The following is a 24304-nucleotide window of genomic DNA, read 5'->3' on the forward strand; positions in this document are numbered from 1 at the left end:
GACAGAGTTTTTGGTAAGGCAGAAGAGAAGGAGAAAGCAGGACATTCAGGAGGAGGCACCATAGAAGCAGACGTGGATGTTTCTCTTGGTGCATCTCTATATGGATAAAGTTGTTATGAATATTCTATAAGGGGTGGAATTGTATAGGATCATTTGACTTATCTACGTGGGCAAATTATATCATACTAATTGGATCAGAGTATTTTATTGTGTTCTTGATGTGGTGACTTAATTGAGTTCAAAGAGGGTGTAGTGGCAGAAACACAAAGTCCGCCATGGAGTTGGGATGTGTGTGTGCAAGGCTTGGCAACAACACACCAAGGGAAAGTGAGTGAAAACAACACGTTGAGGCAGTCATGGACCATCCTGGGTCAAAAGAAGCTGGGGTCTGTGAGTACTTAGAGGCAGTGTGGAGCCACTGAGATAGATACCCCACAGTACCATGTGGCCCTATGGTTGCCGGCACTAGCACAGGACAAAAGGTTATCACCTTATATATATTTACCACAACTAAAGGAAGCCATGGGTATGTTCAAAAGGACACCTCCTTGTAAATCCTTTGACTACATTTCTAAAATCCCTCCTGTTTCAACATGCTTATTTTTCCACTCCATTTTCCAGCTTTTCCTTTCTTTTCTAATGGTTCTTTGTTAAACAGGAAGGTTCTTTTGAATCATCTTGCTTCTTCTTTAATACCTAAGACATGGTTAGTAATATATGATTGAAGAAAGAAAAAGAAAAGGTCCAAGGCAAAGGGACTTCTAAAGAAAAAAATGGTCACACCAGATACTTAAAATCAAGAAATGTTGATTCTAATGATTAATACCAAGGGTAGAATGCATTGGAGGTTGAAGAGTTGCTGGTCAAATGGCCTTACAGAAGTAATTTCTTCATAAGGTTGCACAAGCCTCTGTATGTACTTGTAGACCCAGAATCTTGTGCTAGTCACTAATAGACAACCATGCAAAAGAAATTTTCCTTAGTAACTCCCTAGCTCTATCAATTCCATTTTGACCCTGACAATATTTGCATTTCTTTCATGTATTTATGTATGTCATATTATATGCATATACACATGCACACATATATTCATTCCCTCTTCCCATTCAAGGCAGGAAAGAGAACATAAACATGAATTAGGAAAGAGGAAATATAGCCAAATTATTGGTGACGCTAGATAAAGGCATATAACAATTTTTTCTACTAGTCTTGCAATTTTAAATAGGAAATTATTTTTTCAAAATAGAAAGTGCATAAACAAAAAGAAATGTGATGCACAGTCTGAAGTAGACACAGACAATAGAGAGGATACAAAGGAAGGTTTAACACAGTAATCTGAGTCTATACTTCACTTTGCCAGTGTATACATATAATACAAAAAGAAGTTTGGTATTTACTCCTGGTTCCTGGTACAGTTTCTAAGCCTTCAAAGTTCCAGAATAACAGGAACATTTTTTGTTACTCATAAGAAGCACCTATTGCTCACATCTGAGTTATTCTAATGAGGTCACTTAGGGTGGTGCTCTAAACAATGTCAGTGTGATCTTGATCAAAACAATGAAGAAGTGACTAGAGAGCTCAAGCTTTCAATCTACTCTCCAACCTCTGTGGAGGCCTGGGACCTAAAAATGAAGCTCTATAAAAATTCCTGCATTAGAAGATGCTGTATCTGAGTTAGTTTTCTTAAGATGGTCCTCTGCACCAGCCAACTCCACCCACCCATCAAGGAATACAAGACCACAACCAGCATTCTGCTCCTTTTTTGTTCTCCACATTGTTCCTGATTAGCAACGTGGGTACCACCTTACAGTCCTCCAGGTTTCTCCACATATTCCCACCATACTTTTTAATAGCAGAGTAGAGCAAACATGCAAATCCCTATCTAAAAACATGCCACCTTTTCTTACAGCCTCCCATTCAGTGATCTCACAGATCACAGACTCCATTCCCCCTGTTAGAGAATACAAACTTTACAATCAGAGCTACAATCAGATTTAACTTTGTTTTAACTTTAAGTTCTTTCATAGAGCAGATGTAGCACATTGTGGAGCTGATTATTTTTTTCCATGTGAGGTTCCCTGCAAATGACTTGAAAAATATTTAAAACAAATAGAAAGGAGGCAAGGCTAAGACTTACTAAAGTGGGAAACATCTCTCTATCCTAAGGAGGGCAAATGGGCTAGGCATGTAGCTCAATTTGGAGTGCTTGCCTTGCCTCTGTGGTCAAAACCCTGCTTCGATCCCCAGTAACTGGACATGGTAGCACACATGTATACTTCCAGCACTGAGAAAGCAAGAGAATCAGACGAGCAAAGGACACCTAGGCTACCAATGGAATTCAAGGCCAGTCTGGGATATGAGACACCACCTCAATTTCTTCTTTTTATTTTTAATGAAAAGTAGGTCTACTGATACTGGTCACTGCAATGCCATTCCTTTATTTTAGTGTCTAATTTTTTTCAATGAGCAATCATGTCTATAACAAGAAAAAATATAAAAGGCTAAGAAAGTGTCTTGTGGTTCAAGATACTTCCATTAAAAATTTTAAATGAATAGTTAAAAAAAAAACAAGCTTGTAAATGCAAGGAAAACCCAGCTATCCTGAATGTCTCATTCTCAGACGGAAAATATGTACACATCTGTGCAAAATGTTTTCAGTGCTGAAATGTTCACAGCATTTACTTACCAGCTCTGAACTAATCCTACTGAAGGGCGGTTCAACAAGTTATCCGGTAAAAGATTAACCTCTCTCATGGTGTTAGCCAGTCGCACAGGAAGTTCCTTTCGCAGAAACATGTATGAAGTTTTTTCACATGCATTATCTCTTCCTATTAAGAGATGAAAAAAATTCCACAAAATTAACAGCTAGAGACATAAAATGTTCTCATGTCCACAGAATTACCACTGGTCAGAAAAAAAATTAATATAATAATGTCTAGTTAAATTTTCATTCTCTGAAATAGCAAGTTTAAGAAAACATCTTAGTTAGAAGAGAAAAAGAACATTTATTCCAAGAGGTAACTCTGAAAGCAATTTTTTTTCTTAACACAAATAGGTACCTAGTGGTACTGGCCACAATACAAAAGTGACCTGGGATATAATTTGAGTTTGCTTTCAAATAAACACTGTGTGGAAATTGCCAAGTACAGAACAGTACAATATGGAAATCCACTATTGTTCACAGTGGTTTTCTGGGAGGCAACATGATCCGTTCATTATGTAAACATGCCTATTGTGTGCCAACCTTTTGTTAAAGTGTTTTCTTCCAATGTAAAGAAACATTGCTTTGCAATCATGGAAGCAGAAGCTCTGTGATTCCAAACAAGCAGCTCTAAGCCACACAACTAGTATGTCTCAAAAGGAAAAAAAAAAGGTTACAATGTACATGACCACTGTGACAAGTCCAGGAAAGACAAACCTACCACATAAAAGGTCAGGTAAGGCAGTGTACTGGCTGGTTTTGTGTCAACTTGACAAAAGCTGGAGTCATCACAGAGAAAGGAGCCTCAGCTGAAGAAATGCCTCCATGAGATCCAGCTGTAAGGTATTTTCTCAACTAGTGATCAAGTGGGGAGGGCCCAGCCCATTGTGGGTGGAGCCATCCCTGGGCTGATAGACCTGGGTTCTATAAGAAAGCAGGCTGAGCAAGCCAGGGGAAGCAAGCCAGTAAGTAACATCCCTCCATGGCCTCTGCATCAGCTCCTGCTTCCTGACCTGCTTGAGTTCCAGTCATGACTTCCTCTAGTGATGAACAGCATGTGGAAGTGTAAGCTGAATAAACCCTTTCCTCCCCAACTTGCTTCTTGGTCATGATGTTTTGTGTAGGAATAGAAACCCTGACTAAGACAGGCAGGCATAGAAATCAGGAAGCACATGAGCTTGCATGTGGAACAGCAGAAATCAAGACTAGAATAATGGCTCCTAGAGCTTGGGGATTATCAACGGCTCCTAGCTAAAGTTAGAAGAAATTAGGTTCTGGTATAATGCTATACAATATAGCCAACAATTATATGCCATATTAAAAAAAGCTAGAAGGAAATAGAAAGTTTGACACAGAGAAAAGACCAAATGTTTAATGAGACAAATGTTTAATCTAATGTTAACATTATGAAACTATTTCATATACTAAACATTTATGCCACTCCATTGTGATTAATATAAACAGATTAGGTTGTCACCTTTCAATTTTTTCAAAAGTAAAAGACAAGACATAGTCAGATGAGCCCTTTTCCAACTGTTTTGTTGCCAGAACAGTTCCCTAAACCTATTCCAAACGTATGGCTGGGGATAAGTGTGAAATAAAGCTTACGAGCTGTGGGGGGAGAAACACCCTCTGGTGTTTCTTGTCAGCCATCCTGGGCTTGTGAATCATTTGCTAAGGCTTACTATGCCTTTGTACTTTAGCCACCCTAATGTTTAAGGTGGGGGGGTCAAACTTTGTAAAGGCAACGTGTAACCAACCACTCATAACTGTGCTCTTCCACTCTGATATTCATGGGTCTCTCCTATCTCCCCAGCACTGGCTAGGCTTCCTTGATGCTCCCCATTCCCTGGAAGCTGTTCTGCAATGAGCCAAGATCAGACACAAGGGAAGGAAGCTGTGCTTTTAAAACACTTTTCCCCTCCAAACTCTAAGTTTTCCCTGTATAAAAAAAGCAGCAACTGAGAGGTTCATACATGTGGTATTTTCTAATGTTTTCACCCACTTTCTGATTTCTCCTTTTCCTTTCTACAAAATAAAGCTTGGGGAAAAACAGGAGTCACTCTTGAAAGTCATTTGTGGATCTTCTCTTCCTCACCAACCTGGACCCCATTTCCACATTTAAACAAATTAGAATGAAACATTGCTCTCGCACCATAGTTCCCTTCATTTTACACGAGTATACTGAAGGTCTTTGGTAGGTGGATCGCTAACAGAAGATTCTTTCACTCACCCTTAGCACTCTGATGCATATACATTAGTTCCCACATAAGAGGGGAAGGGGTGCAATATTCTAGAAACGAGCAGCCAACAGCTACCTTACAGAGGTGATTTTGGTAGTTTTGCTTCAAAAATAGACTGTCCCTACTGATCCATAAATTTAATTTTATATGTACAAAGACACTGGCATTGCCATAGTACTGGATCTAAGTTAAAATATAAATCTGAATTTTTACAGGACAGAAAAAATACTCTTGACTGGTAAAAGTACACTGTCAAAAGCATTTGTTAAAACAGAAAATGTTATCACTGTGGGCTAATGAAGACCAGCCCTCAATCAAGCTTCTTCTGCAACCTCCCTCAGAACAGCTTAGACCTTACACTCTATGTCGACTTGCTTAAAACAGTTGTAACAAGAATCTTGCAAGCCATTTTAACAAAGTCCCCTGCCTCTGGTTTTTGGTTTCCCTTGATATTGATCAAATTCCTTACTCCCTATTCTAGGTATCTAAACATTCTAGAGAGTTTTCAGCAGGAGCCTAGTTGATCTATTAAGAGCTTCCCCAAGCACTGATCCCTCTTAGTAATTTTCTGTCTGGGGGCCCTTTCACCAGGCACACACACATGCACTGTTTCTGAACTATAAATCTCCACTTGTCCATGGTGCATTGAGAGCAGAGCCCAATCTCTGTCCCCTACTAAAAAAAATCTCACTTCAGTGGTCACTCTTGAATAGTGTTCTGCTACCATCTGTCTTAGTTTTGCATTGCTGTGATAAAAATGGCATGACCAAAGCAACTTCTAAATGAAAGCATTTAATTTGTAGCTTATGGTTTTAAAGGACTAGTCTGTGACCATCACATCAGTGAGTATAGCAGCAGACACAGATGGCACTGGAACAGAAGCAGAGACCTCACATCTTGATCCACAAACCTAAGGCAGAATGAGGGACAAAGCCCACCCTTTTAGTAACACAGCACCTCCAACAGGGCCATTTTTGTTTAAACTACCATCTTTAACAAAGATTATTAATAATTTCTTCACAAGGAGGAGAAAGTTCTGGAATGGGGAAGAAATAAAACACCCCTGTACTGGTAGCTGGAACTGTGAGTATCAGTAGAACTAAAATCTTCAAAAACCTGAGGAGCTCTGAGGTTAGTAAACACTTCCATGCTAAAATTTCCCGGTCCCAGTCTACAGCTGGTTAGGAGCAACAGGTTAGAAGCATGTGTGTAGGATGAAGAAAGTCTATGATAAGCAAGAGCTAACTAACCACCAGTTACATGTCTCTCCTCTAAAACCCATGGGTCTAGATGGTCCAGAATTGAAGTTTTCCCAGCTTTTAAAAAGTAAAGAATCTCTGCCATGCTGATGTGATACAATGTAGCTACAGTGAAATATGTGAACATTTAGATTCAGTAGAATAAAGTCGATTATTTCAAGTCAGCTGAAATCAGATTGTACCAAAGAATAAGTGGGGCACTAAAATTTTAAATTCTATTTTTAAAACTTTTGGATTTCATGATTCAGACAAAAATGTATGGCTTTCAGAACAGCAATAATGTACTTGGGCCTGAATCTTCAGAGCTCACAGACTTCTTTAGCCTTCTCTATCTCACACATATTTCAACCGTCCATAAAATAAAAGCACCTTCTTCATAGAGGTTTAGTGAACATTGAACACTGAACCATTCCTTAACCTTAGAAGTAGAGTTCATTAAAAAGTAACCAGTAATGCCAGGTGATGACCAAGCAGAACAGTTCAAAGCCATGGGCAGCAACATCTCACTGTCTGCTGTATTCACTGTCAGTCCTCAGAGCATGACTATATTCTAGACTGGTGTGCTCCTCAGCTCATTTGGCAACTCTATATCACCTTAAAAACCATGAAGATGTGTTCAGTGTCCCTAGCACTCACTATTTTAAAAATAAAAGTCCTAGATGGTGTGGTAGTCAACTCAGCACTATCTAGAAAACTCAACCTTTAGGCATGATCTAAGAGAACCAGTGTCAGAAACTATTTAACTGTGGTAGAACTGGATTATCAGACTGTGAAAACCCGCAGAGAGAAATGTGTCTTGCTATTCCCCCTGTAACACCTATCACATTACCTTGCCTATTATAGCTGCTCAATGACTTTTTGGAAGATGTGATCATGTATTCAAAGGTTTATATTTTGAGTGCAGAATAGCTAAAAATTCCCAGGTTTTTCCTCCTACATTCTAATTTAGCTCAAAGAACAAATTCTTTGTACTTAGCTACCTTAATTATACATCAGCTTAAACAGGAGCTTAAGTCTTTTTAGTTAATTAGTCAACCTAAAAATAAATGTCTGATTTTTACAACTTTTCTGTGGCTCTCTTCATATAAAGATATTTTATCCTAGATGTTGAATACTTAGCTTAAATCAAGAAGTTCTAGCAACCATTTTTATAATAAATGTATCAGAAACCCCTTGTTTTTTAATAACTGTCCTCTCAAAGGAATTGCTTTCCCAGGTCTTTTCCAGCTATTTCCAGTTCTTTAACTCCATTCCTCCCTCCCACACACCCTTGGCCTCTCTACATTCACTAATGCTTATTTTCTATTTATGTACAACGCTATCATTCTATATTTCTCTATATGCTTCCTATTTAAACTTGCTAGTTAAAAGTTTTCCTAATATCCACTTAGAAGATGTCGAGGAAAACGTAAGGAGGCTTGGAGAACTGACTCAGCAAACCTAAGTCACTGGCGTTAACCACATTCTCAGGGGTTGCTTTTCTCCTGGTTTCATGAGTCTCTCGTTTCTGCTTCATTTCAATGCTGGGGATTTCAGGCAGGGTTCTGCACGTCCTCTCCCACACAGACTCTTATGGTTTTGTGTCTGTCCTTTCACTGGAAAGTTGGAGACAGCGATTCATGTGTAGAAAGCCCTACGGCCTGGTTTAGGATGGCTCCATAGAGCTTTATACTCACCAAGGCATAAAGAATAGGCATAAAGATTAAAATTTGGGGGAGTCCTCTTGTGGGGGAATCAAGAAGTAACCAGAAGTATTTGTCTAGTCACCTGAGAGCAAGAGTTTCCAGACAAAACTTTTCCATAGTAGCTGGTGTCTTTAACCCTGGTTTCAAATAACTTACAGGAGAGAGAAAAAATTATTCTATTAATAAAATGGCCTGATTATGAGCATTTTATAAATCAAGAAGTATGTTGAGGACACTTTCCATGTTGTCTCACCATGTATAGAGTCAATGCCATCTAAATATAGTTTCCAGTAGATACATAAAGGGAATCTGTCTCCATGTTTCCACTGTAACACTTGGTGCAGTTACAGAATAGCAGTGGGAAGGACAAGTGAGTGAAAATGGAGAACGAAGGGGAAAGTACTAGTGAGACCTGAACCCCAACAGAATGATGCTGCTCATCTATGAAAGGTTGCATTTTCATAGCACTGTCTAGTACATGCCGGAGTTTACAATGTATTTTTCCAGTTAACCATGTTAAATTGGATAAATTTTAACAGGATATAATTTTAGGGTATCTCTAACTTTTTCCCCTCTAGTTGTACTTATAAGAGTTTAATCTCAGAATATGGCAATGCACTTGCAATCCAAGCACAGGAGACAGAGGCCTCTCTGGTGAGCAAAACAAAATGGATAGCATGTGACTAACAACAGCCTGAAGCTGTCTTCAGGCCTCCTCACTAATGGGCACACATGCATGCACAAGTACAGAACTATCAGATGACCTAGTAACCCTCTTCTGAATAATAAATACAGTGGCGATGAGGCAACATGCTGCATCGGATACATCAGTGAGTATTTAACTGGCAGATTTGGGGAAAAATTAATGCATATAAAACCAGAGTCAGGTATCTAGAAATACCTGCTACCAAACTTAAGGAAACATTTGATGTTGCTAGAGCATATTCAAGAAAGAGTTCATACAGAGTGTGGTGGCACAGGCCTGTAATCCCTACACTTACACAGGAGCTTGTACATGCTCATGTCTATCAAAATATAAGTTATTGGAGAAAGATAAGTATGCTACAAAAGGCCCTATTGTCTTCTAATACCACATGAAACAGTATTAAACTTCATGGTATGGAAAAACGTGGAAGAACTGATCATTTATAATGAGACTACTATATACTGATCTCCAAAGACATTACAAGTGCAAAGCAAATGTTATGGTGGAATCCCAGATCAACTCTAAGAATGAAATTAAACTGTTGCTGCCAGAATGTTGTTTAGGGAAGTAAAGTACCATTGGGTTACAACCCAAAGTGTTCAATTAGAATGTATCAATAATGACCTGTGTAACATAATTGCTTACTACAATTGTATGTCATTCATTATAGCAGAAGATATAATCTTAAGGAGGAAAATGAACCAATGATCAGGAGCAGGTTTCTCAGAGACATATAATGGTACACATCTATAATCCCAGCACTTGGGAATCAAAGCCAGATGGAGCTCTCTGAGTTTGAAGAGGCCAGCCCAGTCTACAAAGTAAGTTCCATGACAGCCAGGGAGGGGTGTTACACAAGAAACTCTGTCGCAGGGGTGGGGGGATGAGGGAATGACGACAAACAAGCAAACAAAGGAGTTTTGAAAGACACCTAACATGAGCCATGACCAAATTCTGTTCTGCCAAGAAAAAAAATATAAAGGGAAATTAGCCCTCCCTGCCCTAAAAGCATATAAAAAGATACTTTAATGCTAGTTTCAATTCCAACTTACATGACAAAGAGAAAAAGCCTTCAAATACCAGGTGGCCCACCCATAGTCCATTGACATATTTTTGACACTATGCTAGCAATACATTTGTCTTAGTCAGGGTTTCTATTCCTACACAAAACATCATGACCTAGAAGCAAGTTGGGGAGAAAAGGGTTTATTCAGCTACTAACACTTTCACATGCTGTTCATCACCAAAGGAAGTCATGACTGGAACTCAAGCAGGTCAGGAAGCAGGAGCTGATGCAGAGGCCATGGAGGGATGTTACTTACTGGCTTGCTTCCCTGGGCTTGCTCAGCCTGCTTTCTTATAGAACCCAGGTCTACCAGCCCAGGGATGGCACCACCCACAATGGGCTGGGCCCTCCCCACTTGATCACTAGTTGAGAAAATGCCTTACAGCTGGATCTCATGGAGGCATTTCCTCAACTGAGGCTCCTTTCTGTGTGATAACTCCAGCTTGTGTCAAGTTGACACAAATCCAGCCAGAACAACATTCTTCATTAACAACACAGAGACATACAAGGAATTTATGCAAATGATAGAAACTCCAGATACCAGGTACTAAATGTTCAAAGACACTTCACAAAGAACAAAACTGCAGGCAATATACCTAATCAGGCAATAAACAAAACAACAAAAACACCTTGTAGTTCCTATGTTAGGCATTACAATTAAAATCACAAAACCTCATTTTGGCAACCCTGTAGAGAAACAAGTACACTTAAATTTGTTGTCAGTTTTAAAATTGAACCTATAAAATATTCAAAGCCATTCATATGGAAACCCCATTTAGAAACAAGACCCTCCAAAAGTAAATACCAGATTATCTGGAAAAGTCTAAGCCACCCAATAAATCAAATTCCAGATAAGCAGTGCTGAGTGTTAGCAGGAGACAGACAACTTTATCACTTACTCCACTTTAAGAGCAATAGAGCTCACTTTTAAAGAGGGAACAAACACAAACTGCCTTAGATCAGGGGTTGGCAAACTTGCTTTGGAGGACCAGACGATAAGCACTTTTGGCTTTGTGTACCATACATACAGTTTCTAGCAACAACTCAACTCTGCTGTTGGGGAGACTCAACTCTGCTGTTGGGGAGAAAACCAAAGCTACAGACTGTATGTAACAAACAAGCATGTGTATGTTCTAGTAAAGCATTATTTGTGGGTATCAAAACTCAAGAGTACACACAAAGAATTATTTCTAGTATAAACAATGGCCTTTTGGTGCTGATGATGGTTTCTTAGTTACAACAATGGTTACTGGCAGCTCCTCAAGGTCCCACACTGGTACAGGATGTTAAAGGCATCTTAGGCTGTGTGACTGGGAGAAACTCTTTTGTATGTTAAGCATTTGCAAAAATTTGCTGTGCATCTAAAGATACTCTTAAACATGCAGATTTAAAACATGAGGGAAAGCACAGGCTCTGATCAGAGATGTTATTAGACAAGGGTACCCCCTCAAAAAAGGAGAGAGTTCTACCCAACTCTAAGACAAAACTGTCACTGAAGTAGAACAATTTGTGTATACAATATAAAAAAATGAAAGTGGTAATGTTTTGTAATTGTACCCAGCAACAAAGCTAAAGTTTCCCAAATCTTGCCAACAGTCTGATCAAGTTCCCAAAAACTTACTAGGAGGAAACTGGCCAGCCATCAACAAAGTCAGTAAGTGATGTCATGTCCTCTTCAAAGAGCTTATTCACTGCTAGTGGGTGTTCAAGGGAGGCCAACCACCATGATAAACAATATGGAAGTGAAAATATATTTAACATGTAACCTACCTAGTCCACTCCTGGGTATATCTAAAGAATCTCAAGTCCACAGAAATAACTGCACACACAAGTTTATTACTGGACTGTCAAAAACAGCCAAACAAGAAGGGAAAGAGACATCAAAAATTAATGGATAAATGTATGCATACACAAATGAATTTTAATCAGCCATAAAGAAAAATTACATCATGATATTTGTAAGAAATGGATGGAACTGGAAATGATGTTAAGAAAAAAAACTTAAAACAATAACAACAAAAAATCCTCACATTTTCTTTGTATGCAAATGCTAGGGGTGCATGCGTTGCACATGTGTGAGTCATGAAACTAGAAAGGTGGCCAAGAGGAGGAAGGACATGTTAATTGAGGAAAACAGATGGGTAATAGAACAGGTGTGGCATGAGAGGAGATGGGGAGAGGAGGAGGGCTAGCAGGAGGGCAGGGGGGAGAGGAGGAGGGTAGGGGGGAGAGGAGGAGGGCAGGGAAAAGAGGAGGAGGGTAGGGGGGAGAGGAGGAGGGCTAGCAGGAGGGCAGGGGGGAGAGGAGGAGGGCAGGGGAAAGAGGAGGAGGGTAGGGGGGAGAGGAGGAGGGCAGGGGAAAGAGGAGGAGGGTAGGGGGAAGAGGAGGAGGGCAGGGGGAAGAGGAGGAGGGCAGGGGGAAGAGGAGGAGGGTAGGGGAAAGAGGAGGAGGGTAGGGGGAAGAGGAGGAGGGCAGGGGGAAGAGGAGGAGGGCTAGCAGGAGGAGGGAACCAACACAACAGCACATATATGAAAATGCTACAATGAAATTTAACTTGTATGATAATGATAAAAAAAAACTAATAAAGCACATAAGAGACACTCAAGTGCTGTAAAAGGAACAAAGCCAGAATTCCAACTTTAGATACCTCAAGATGCCCCAAAGCCCAATAAGTGAGTTTCATGGAAATTCAGCCCTATTAGATCATAAAGGCTTAAAAGGTAGTTCTTTCTTTACTGACAAAGATGTAAGAAGCTAAGTACACTATTCAGACACCAAACTAAATTGTTCGCTCCCCTTTTAATTCTCAATAGTTGGCTTCTATCTCTCAACAGGCTGGTCTAATTCTTGGCAATCCCTCATAACACTGGATGTTTTCTACCCGTAGAAACGATCTGTTGCACACAGGTAAAGTAGCAAAATAAACATGCTCAGAAAGAAGGATGAGACTGTTTCCCCCTTTCCTAACACACCCTTTGAATAAAACCTTTCAACTTCTCCAGGAGTAAAATCACTGTTCTATCCACTGGTAATCAAGCACCAAAGAACAAGATGACTTAAAAACCTAAGACTTTGCATTTGGCACTGAAGTCAATGTCTCAGTGGATAATGGAGCCTTAAAATATTTGCAAAAGCAAAACTGAAGGCAACTGGGCCCTTAAACCTCAAGAATAGTAAGAACAAGGGAACTGGCTGCTGCTGTCTAACAGCTAACACCTGTAAGATTAACAGAGCCAACATGCTGAGGGTAGAAATCAAAACAGAGTTCCGTGGAAAGACAGAGAGGAGGTTTACACAGGCTGCTTTCCAGTGATTGGATTTGGGAGATGCTCTATTTTTATGCAAGTTTAAACGTCTGTAACTGACTAAAGTGAGTAATGTGTAATGACCTCCATGGCATTTATGGAATTCTTACTCTTGCTGTGCAGAGAAAACTGAGCTGAGGGGCCAGGAGGCTACAAAGGAGCAAGCATCCACACCTTGGAGAGAGAAATTAGGATGAAATAAAGGGGAAAAGGAATGAAAATATCTTTATTACAAGTGAGGCTTATAAATGAGAAATAAGCAAATAGGAAGGGACAAAAGTAGCTATTGAGAAGACCAGAAACAGACGGTGAGGCTAAAAGAAAAAGCAAGTACTGATGAAAACTCGAACCATGTCCCACCAACTCACTCAACATGCAGAAGGATGTATCTCTGATTATTGCTTAATAGTCTGTACTGGCTGGTTCTGTGTCAACTTGACACAAGCTGGAGTTAATCACACAGAAAGAAGCCTCAGTTGGGGAATGATATTTTATGCAGGAATAGAAACCCTGACTAAGACATAGTCCAAGATTCTTTTCTTAATCAGAAGAAAAAATAAGACAAAATCACTAAGAGAATTATTGATTCAAAGAAACAATACTTAGGGGACAGAACTGAAGGGTTGTCCAAATGGTAAAAGAATCACCATAATGTTAACAGCTATTCAAAGACAATACATTAGTATAAAATACAGAGACTCTACAAAAACAGAAAACAGAACAAGGCATGCCATAGCTGCCTTAGGAAATGAAATCAGTAAGTTTCTTTTGTACATAAAATGTGATATTACAGTGTTTCCACTAAGAAAGTACTATTTGAAGCCACACTGACTATGCAAATGGAATATGAACTACATATATAGTTTATAATTTCAAAGACACATTAGCAAAAATTAGATGAGATTTTTAATATTGTTTATTCTGACATTTAAAATATTTTAATATATAGTCAATATGAAAGTTGTAGCATATAACTCAGTTATAAAGAACTAGCTTACTACAAAGCTCTAGATTCAATTCTCACCACCTCAAAAGAGTGAAAAGATATTTTACTTGTTTTATATTAATTCCTTGTTATCTGCTATGTATCCTACATATATAGCACATTACGATTTAAAAGCTGTATTTTTATCTAGAAGAAATGGTCTATAATTAGGTTCTATAAAGTTTATAGTTTTTAAGGTAAATTCTTATTTCCAAATTATTCTAAACATACTTAAAATTAACTGAGGAATGCAGAGATAGATCGGTGAGTAAAGTAGTTGCCTCTCAAACATGAGAAAGTGAGTTCCATCACCAGAACAGATATACCTACATCAGCCAGCCAGCTGGGTGGTAGTAACTTACACTTTTGAGACCAGCACTCAGAAGGCAGAGGTTGGTAGATTTCTGTGAGTTCAAGGCCAGCCTGGTCTACAAAGCACAATCCAGGACAGCCAGGGCTATACAGAGAAATCCTGTCTCAAAAAAAAAGCAAAACAAAAACAAACAAACAAACAAAATCCAACAAAAGTCAGGCACGCTGGCTTAGACTTATAATTCTCATGCTGGTGGAGCAAAGACAAGTCAGATCACTGTGGCGCTCTGATCTACTTGATGAGCCCCAAGGCAAATGGGAGGTGTTATCTTAAAAAAAAAAAAAAACCAAAGTAGACCATTCCCAAGGAAGGGCTGCCTAAGTTATCTTTTGGCCTCCACGCTATATACACACATGCATCTGAATACCTACATGTAACACAATTTTAAAATGAACTGAATCAAATCTGTTTTGAATTTAAATAAAATCAATTCAGTTTCTCAGCCACCCTAGCCACATTTCTATTGCTCAAGAGGCACAAGAGGCTAGCTAGCGAGCATAATTAGACAAAGGAAATAAAGAGGAGCTGGATGACTTGAAAGGGTGACTATAGTTCTTGCAGAGGAACCTATTTTCCATTTCCAACCTCCACACAGTGGTTCACAACCTACCTTAACTCTGAGGGCACCAAGTGCACACACAATGCACATGCATGCAAGCAAAAAACATATACACATAAAATATCTTTAAAAATTATAGAAAGGAAGTCATAATTATAATAAATAAAAATTCAAACCTAAGCATTAATTAAAATGAATATGGTAAAATAAAGCAATAAATTATGTGACAAGGAAAAAAATTAAAGCATTAACAACAAAAGAGAAAAATTATACATGCTTTCCATTATGTATGACAGATCAATTGATTTATACCAATAAGTATATTCAGGGTAAACCTACCATATAAAACAATTATTACAAAGCAAAACCAGTTTTACATTTAGAGAAATATTTAAATCAAGGTAATTCAGAAAAACTAAAAATGAAGCTAATGAGAAGTTAGGATACAGATCTCAACATCAAATAAGGCTGACTCCAGACCAAAAAGCATTAACCTAGTAATGTTAAAGGCTACAACTCACCATGAGGACATGACAGTTAATAAAGATCAAGGGTCACATCAACAATCATGACAAAAACTAGAAACACATGGAAAAAAAGAATCATATTAAGAGACTTTAACATCTCTCATGTATGATCCACAACCAATTAAGTGGATCTTAGCAAGGTATAAAAACAGCCTAAGCAACAATATGGAATATATAATTCTGTAACCTGAGAAGAGTGAACAGTCTCCTTTCTGCTGCTCAAGGAACACTCACAGGAAATGATCACATACGAAGACAAACATCAATAAGTCAGAGAATTTAAAGAACATTCTGTGCTCATGCAACAAAACTAAAGATAATTAATATATATATTAAACCTACAAAGAAGTTTCAGCACTCTCAAGCTATCCTTAATTCACAAAAGAATAAATACCTTCCAGAATATGGAAAAGATGGGGGTAAGGGTCAAATACACCTATCAACTTCTAAAGCAATGATCAGAGGCATAGCAAAGAGCCTTAAAACTGAAATAAAGGGGTGGGAGACATGGCTCAGCAGTTAAGAGCACTCGTTACACTTCCAAAGGGCCTGGGTTCTATATTCTCAGCACCTACATGGAAGCTCACAACAGTCTGTAACTGCAGTTCTGGAAAATCTGACTTCCTCTTCTGGCCTCTGCATGAACCAGGCAAGCAAATGGTAAACAGAAATACATGCAGAAAAAACACCTAGCTACATAAAATTAAGATTAAAACAATAGAAAAACATGAAATAAACGGGAATGAAATCAGTATCTAATTTTTAAAAAAGAACAAGATTGATCTAAGGATATCAGAGAGAGGTCAAAGTAAGCATGAACTGGAGATAAAAGCCATAAAACTAAGAAATAAATTAAAGCAAATAAACCATCTGCTAACTGAATCAAGAAGACGGTAGAAGCCAGGTCTGGTGCCTCATGCCTATAATTCCAGCACTCAGAAAGTTGAGACATAAGGATCACTAAGAGTTCAAAGCCAGTTGGGCTACAAAGCAAGTTCCAGCATAATGAAACCTTATCTAAAAGAAAGACAAAAATCAAAAATAAAGAAAAAAAAGACTGTTAAGACACTACTATGAAAGCTGCATGTGTCGAATTCAAAAGACTATAGATGAAGATTGTGAGTTTGAGGCTAGCTTGGGCTACATAGCAAGACTGTTTCAAATACATATACATACATACATACATACATACATACATACATACATACATACATACATACATAAGTGTGGATGTGGCTCTTGTCTTTAATCCTAGCACTGAGGAAGAAGAGGCAAGCAGATCTCTGAGTTTGGGGCCAGCCTGGTGTACAGAGGGTTTTCCAGACCCTGTTTTAGTAAATAAGTAAGGCCCTACCCAAGTCCAATCCAATGATCACAGATAGCCCTGGTTAAATTAAATAGGTCATAAAACCAAACCCAAAGCCATGAATCTAGGAAAGAGTCTGTGGGGTGGGGTGGTGATAGGGATGGGAGATGGATGAGGGGAATGCAAGAGAAACTAGTAAGAATATATATATATATATATATATATATATATATATATATATATATATATATATATTATATGTATATTTTATATATATATACACTCACATATATATACATTAAACTTGTCAAAAGACAAGCAATTTTTTAAAAGCACAAAATAAAAAGCAAAGACCTAAGTAAAAAAAGAGATGGGGGAGAAGGAAATTTATCCAAACTTGCCAAGAAAAAATTAATGAAAATAAGGATTTTATAGTAAAAAAAATATATCCAAATGGACTCTAGATGACAAAGAAAATCCACACAGACCAATAGCATAGAATACAGAAACTTGTGGAAGGTTTCACAGGAGTGTTATACTAAATCTTGAAAGAACAGTTAGCTGAAAAGAATAAATCAGTGCTAATGGAGAAAAAAAACTGTCTTTCTGAAACAAGCCTAACTTTCACAAAAAGAAAACCAAACCAAACCTAACAAACAGCTAGCATATGCAAATATCCAAAAATAGCACATGGCTTTCAATATCATGAATGACCCAAGAGTTTATCAAACTATCCCTTCTACTGTTCTGCAATTTTCCAAAATAGAGAGCCAAGATAATGTTTACTTGAAGAAAAAAGATGTTCTATGTATACATGACTTCACCTATCAAAAGTGCGACAGCCATGTAGCAAAAGTACAGAAAAGCAGGCATTCTGTGTCAGAAACTTCCAATAGGTGGGTAAATAGATACCTCCTATGGAAAGGAATTTGTTAACAATTATCAAAATTACAAATGTGCATCCTCCTTGGTGTAGCAAGGTAGCTTTGGAATTTGACTTCTATCTACACCCAGAAATTCAGGAAATTACAATGTACACAATACTTCATTCAGTACCATGTTATAGCAAAGTCTACAAACAACCCACTTGTGAGCTGTCTGGTTACACTACACCCATATGAACTCTCAGCCGTCAGAAAAAGGACAAGTTTACAAGTACATATAAGGCAAGTTCTTTCATATTAAGCTTAAGAAGCAAGATCTAAATCAAACTATATGGTGTATCTTATGCAGAGACAAGTCAACACAAGTAGAAAACAGCATTTTCTACCTCGGTCCTTTTGCATCCTTTGAATTTGGAACCATGTAACTGTCATCTTGGGCCAAAAAAGAAAATATAAATTTTTAGGTTGTTGTTTTTTAAATCTTGTCCTCAGGAATGGTACGACAGTACTACCTTTGTAAATTGATACTTCATTTAGAATACTTGCTGTTCTTGCAGACTGAATTTCCAGTAAAGATGATTCAAGAAACTCTTATTTTAAAGGGCTTAAATACTCCACACAGAAAAAAAAGGGGGGGAGGCAGAAGATTAGCCAAAAGTGCACCTACTTAGTAGTTTTTAACCCTGATGATGCTCTAAAATGACCCTGGGGTCTTCTAAAAAATATCAGTGCCCTACACTCCATGCATATACTACTAACGCCAGAAATTCGGGGCCTGAAGCCCTGGCCCCAAATCACTGACCTCAATGCTTTCAAATAGTGAACATTTGTTTCTAGATGCTCACCACATAGATTAACCACCATAACAATAACCTTACAATAGTTTTTCTATTCAAATAACCTCCTTCCCTACTGACCTAGGAGATACTGCCATAGAATCAAGGTAACTGAAATTTCAAGCATACTGTTCAAACTCTGAGGGTGGAGTGAGCAAGATTCCTTTGTTCTTTTAACTGAGCAAGAATCTGTTTACCCTAACAAAACGTTCCTAAATTCACAATAATCTCTAGCCCCAAGTTAGGGAAGCATGTCTATTTATAGCAATAGCAACATTTTTGTTCTAAACTGAGTAGTCAGGACCTGCCTGCCTCAAACCTAGGAACCCCTAGAAGCAGGGTGGGGTAAGAAAGTGCAGTGAGTTAAGGCACTTTCTTCCAAGCCTGACTAGATAGAGTTTGATCTCTGGGACCCACAGGCCAGGAGTGAACCAACTCCCTCAAGTTGTCCTCTGACTTCTACAGAAATTGTCCACACAAATTCATGCATAGACAAAATGTTTAAGAACAAACACATAAATTTTGTACATAGCCAGAGTAGAGCCCAACTACTGAAATGATTTTGAAAATGAAACTTTAAAATGCAAAGGCCAGCTTCTCCCTCATCTTAGATTTTCATCATCTATCTTCGGCAACTTGGCTTCTAAACCTTAATTTAGAAGGTGTACACCTCTAACCTATACGGCTTTCCATCCTGTAGGTTTCTTCCCAAATATAGACAACAGCACATTTTGCATATTAGGCCTCCCAAGAAAATTCTACCTATTTTGCATTTTTTTTATCCAACTGACACCATCCCGTAATGTAACAGTTAAATAAAATGAATTCAGCAGATCTAGGCTTTGAGAGCCTAAGTCATCTTGAGTTTCTTTTGGGGATGCAGAGTTCCATTTTTGTTTTATTTCAGGTGTTTCACAACGGAATTCATCCTGCTGGAGTTGGAATGACATCCTCTGGGAAAACATGATGGATCAGTTAAAGGAGGGTGACAGAATCTATTCCCATCTAAGTAGGCCTCAGGCTTTATTGGGGTTCTCTCCCTTTCCACCCCAATCCATGTAAAAATGAAATACTAGCCCAGCTGCCAACAGGGTGCAAGGGACATCAAGGAAAGGTGTTCACACTTAGGCTGGAGTTGTCCTAGAACCCCTACTTTGTGGTCAGGAGCCCACAGGTCAGCTTTTACCCAACATCTAAGGTATTTACAGCCCAAGACTATGACTGCTTTGAAGTCACAATCATAATGAAGGCATTCAGGTCCTGCCACTCAAGGCCACGGAACACCTTACAGCAGAAGAGGAACAAAACGCCACTACGTGATTTACTCAACCTCAAGGTGTTTCTAAACACGTCTTACACAACCATTAAAAGCGTCTAAAAATAAAAAATGTTTATGAGTTCTCTTTCTGAAGTTTTAAGGAGTGCGGTTTGAGTCAAGTAGATTTGAAGCTCTTAATGAATAGCTGGGGAGTTCTGACTGGGATGAGGGTCCTTGAACGAAGCTGAGTGTGGGGGTTGTCAGGCCCTGCACCCACCTCCACCTCCTGAAACCCGAAACCTAAGCCCCTAGAGGGCTCTCTGGCATGCATCCCCCCCCCCACCACCCCCTCCTGGAGGTTCTCATGGACTTTGCCCTGAAGCTGAAGAGCACAAGCCGCAGGCAGGACAAGGATGGCGGCTCCCTCCCTCCCATGGGGCCTTGGAGGTGGCTTCAAGGAGTTGTTACACTTACCGAAGTCCAGGAACTGTTTGATAGAGAGTGGCGATGGGGAGAAGCGGGAGTAGCGTTCGATCTGCTTGGGGACCGGCTGCTTGAGCAGCCGGTAGAAGAGTCGCATCCTCACCCGTGTGCTGTGCCAAGCCTTCCCCGACAAGAGCAGAGGCCGCCGCCGCCGAGCCACAAGGAGGAGGAGGCGCCGGCGGGGCTTTACCTCCACCTGGGGCTCGGCCTTGGCGCCAGCAGCCAGTCGCCGCCGCGGAACCTACAAGTACCGGGCAGCAGTGAGGCAGCCCTGGTCGGCTGCCCGCGGGTTCTCAAGCCCCGCCTAGGAAGGGCGGGGTCTGCCGCCGCACGTACGCGGCGCGCGTGGGATGTGAGGGGCGCTAACGGGGGACGCGGCTGCACGCGCGCGCTGCTGATTGGCTGCTGCCACCGCCAAAGCTTCCTTAAAGCCCCGTAACACGCACAAAGATCCCGCCCTGGCTCGTGGGTCTCAGTCTGGCACCAGTCAGCCTGGTTGCTGCAGGTCCCGCCCCGGATTAGGTCTGGAGAAATGCTCCAAGACTGGAAGGACACTGGGAGCCTACATCTGAGATAACTTTAAGGCTCCTCTAGACCTTCCCAACCCCAGGCCCCTCTTCCGGAAGGCCCTCCTCAGATCTGCTGACTCCTTGGCTTTAAGTTGTTCCTTGCAGTCCTATGCTTTTTCTTAACTGCATGGTTTGTCTCATCCCCTCCAACAATTAATTACAGAATTAAATGGAATCTACTGGTCCTCCCCACCCCACCCCACCCCCGGCCACGCGACAAGATTCAGTGCATTATCAATTAACCTGCCCACAGGAGCTCTGCTCACTGACTGCCCACCTCCACTCCAGTAAATATCTTTGGACAGGATTGTTACAAAACAGGATTGTTACGTCACTGGATGCGGTTCCTGGCCCTATACCCCTGGTTACCAACTGGGCCAATAGCTGCATCTTTAGATCACTGTTTCATGCTGAATCCATTACAAACAAAAGTCATTAACACTTGGTTTCCATGCTTCCTAGATAACCTTGCACCCAAACAGTTTGTTGGGATTAATCACAATTATTTCATTGCCCAAACATACATAACCATTGGAAAGGCTCAAATTAGTGCCACTGACCAGTCTCTTTGACAACCCCTCACCATCACAGAACCCTCAGTTTCACTACTACCACTTTGGTGCAGGAATCTATGTTTATATTGGGTGAGATTTTCTTTGCATGACAGGGAGCTTAAGTTCATGGCTCAGTATATGAAATCAGTATTTCCTAATATGGATAAAAGGACTACTGCTTGGTTTTGACCATTATCGCGAAACATTAATTTTTGTTAATGTGTAAACTTCAACTAGAAAAAAAGGTAAAAATTCTTCTTGGTCTGATTATTAATGGAAAGTTTCATGCCTTCATTTGGTTATGTACCCATTTCTTTGCTTTATAAAATTGTTGCACTTCTACTCATTGAATTTAAAGAAAAATACCAAGTGCACTCAGAGACATCCTGTGGTCTTCCCATATTTCCTGTTGCAGTAAGTATTAAAAATTAAAAAATGGTCTATCTCTTTACCAGCCCTGAGGTCTCACTCCTCAGGCCCGACCCTGATACGGAGCCTCGAACACCTCTGGCACCTGGTCTGAGCCGCTGCCACCATGGCCCAACTTGTCTGCTCAACTCCCTTCCCTGATGGTTTACTGCCTCTGTCCCAGGGTGTTTGTGTACCCCAAAATCCCACACAAACACAACTCTACAGCCCAATAGCTTTTCATACAGGTTTATATACCCAACTCTCAATCTACAAACCCTCTACACAATAAGATTACATCAGATAAACAAAGATATAAACTGCCCTTCTATATGAGATACTAGACCTATAAAATCCTTAATGTGCATAGCTATTTAATGCCAATTAATATCACCTGGGTCTACAGCTGGTCCTTGGGAAACTCCATCTTGCCATGACCTTCAGCCTCCAACAGTTTCAATTGTTCTTAACAGGAATGTCACCTGAGAAGCTGCTGGGGGAGTGGAGGAGATCTTGCAGCAGTGATGAGTAGTAAGCAACTCTACAGCTCAAGCTCAATGGAGCATGAATAAATTAGGTGGCCAGAGAGGGGGGGGGGGAACCCCACAGGGGTGCTTGTCAGCCTAAGACAGAGAATCCACGGGGGCCTGTGTGGGCTTCTTAAAGGTGGGTAAGACAGGTGCTGACGTCTGTGAGTACCTAAGATAGTACCTAATTAAAAAAATAATTTGGGAGGAGCTATTGAGAGCTATGCCCAACCCCTATCAGCTAAGGGTTAGCTGAACTGCCCTTTGACTTTGGGGAATCAACACACCTTCGTTTGTAATACTAATGCCCAGTCACAAGCCCACTCCACACCTGTTTCTGTTCCTGCTATTGGCTACTTCAGGATATAGACCTCACCCCAGGAGGTGACGCTTCTACACAGCAGCTAAGAAATTTGCATACTGCCTTTGTAACTGCCTTTGTATATATCTGGAGTTTGGAGTAAAGTGGCATTTTCTGGTAACACGAATAATTGAGTTGCATCTTTCTTTTCAAACCCTCAGGCCTTCGCCCAATTTGGAGTAGCTGTTTGTGGTGTGGGAGCCACAATTTCCAGATTTTTAATTACAACATATGGTATCTGGACTACTTTGCTTTTTCCATTCAAAGCAAAGCCTAAAGAGACTTAGCAACCACAATTGTAAAGGGCAGTTTTTACCAACAGAATAGAACATGGACTGCAGTTGGGAGTGCATGGGTAGAAAAAAAAGGAGTGGCCCATAGTTGTTTACTCACTTTCTTGGGTGCTACTGACAGGTGGAGTTTTACTGGTAGCAGTTATGAACAAAGATCACTGAGAAGGGAAAAGTTGCATGTTGGTGGAAAGAGAGGTTTTTCCACTTATGTGACACAGCGCTGCTGAACCTTCTGAACTCATCCATCAACTTTTTCATAATTTCCTTTTCTGCTTCACAAACTACTTTAAATTCTTTTATTCTGATGTTTTAATTACTTAAAATTAATATGCCTAATTTTATGTTTCCCTAAAAATTGGCACAGTCCTACAAGTTGAAATGTGAAAGAACCCTGTATAATAGAAACTTGTGCTGGTCCCTGGCTCAAATGACACAGCCCTAAACTTGACCTTATCATTAGCAATCTGTGTGACCTAAGACTAGTGTACTAGCCCATGTCTCAGCATTTTTAATGTCAGGTGGAGATGTATGACTTCTCTCTCTTTATTTGTGACAATAAAATAAAATAAATATATCTAATATAAATATAAGGCACATGTGGTCCTATTTTGTACATAATAATGGTTAGTCTAGAAATTAAAGCCAGTTGATTTCAGTAATAGTTGGTATTAGATCTCCTGAGTTTAAATCTTCTCAAAGGTTTTACAGCTTGTTATAAACATAAGGTTTTACACAGGCTTCCCTGTGGTTCTTGAAATCTTGTGGTGGTCTGAATGATAATGGCCTCCTTAAGGTTCCGGGGCAGTGGCACTATTTAGGAGGTGTGGCCTTGTTAGAGTAGGTGTGGCCTTGTTGAAGGAAATGTGTTACTGGGGTTGGGCTTTGAGGTTTCAGGTAATCAAGCCAGATTCAGTGGCTCAGTGTCTTTTCCTGATGCCTGTGGATCCACATGTAGAACTCTTGGCTCCTCTAGCACCTTGTCTGTCTGCATGCTTCCATGCTTCCTGCCATGATGATAATGGACTAAACCTCTGAAACTCTAAGCCAGATCCAATGAAGTGTTTTTCTTTATAAGGGTTGCCTTGGTGTCTCTTCATAGCAATAGAACCCTAAGAAAAATCTCTAGCTCATTCAGAGAAGCAGTACCTGGAAGCTTGTTAGAAATGAAAACTCTTGGATTCTACTACAGTCTTACTAAAACTAACAGTTTGGAGGTCGGGCCAGAGGATTTGACCACAAATTATTTTATACTCCTGTCTTCAAAAGCTACAGCTTAATTCCCCTCCTTCTAAATGTGGGTTAGCTTTAGCATTAGCTTCTAACAAATAGATTACAGTCACAAGTGATGAAATTACATTCAGAGGTTAGTTTAGAAAGCTATTGTGTCTCACTAAATAACCTGAGAATAATCCCTCC

At 39.9% G+C, this 24304-nt stretch overlaps 1 protein-coding gene across 1 annotated transcript in view; it reads right to left on the reverse strand.

Moving 5' to 3' along the window:
• Nucleotides 1-20349, reverse strand: part of PDK3 (pyruvate dehydrogenase kinase 3) — a 63601-nt gene extending 43252 nt beyond the window's left edge. Inside the window, exons 1-2 of the mRNA XM_080909904.1 lie at nt 20168-20349; nt 2687-2828 (exon numbers count right to left, since the gene is read on the reverse strand). Of these exons, the coding sequence (XP_080766030.1) occupies nt 2687-2828; nt 20168-20273 (248 nt within the window). The 5' untranslated portion in view covers nt 20274-20349. The remainder of the gene's footprint in view (nt 1-2686; nt 2829-20167) is intronic.
• Between the last annotated feature and the right edge of the window lie 3955 nt (nt 20350-24304).

The sequence above is a fragment of the Micromys minutus genome (genome assembly GCF_963924665.1).
Source record: "Micromys minutus genome assembly, chromosome: X".
NCBI classification, from domain to species: Eukaryota; Metazoa; Chordata; class Mammalia; order Rodentia; family Muridae; genus Micromys; species Micromys minutus.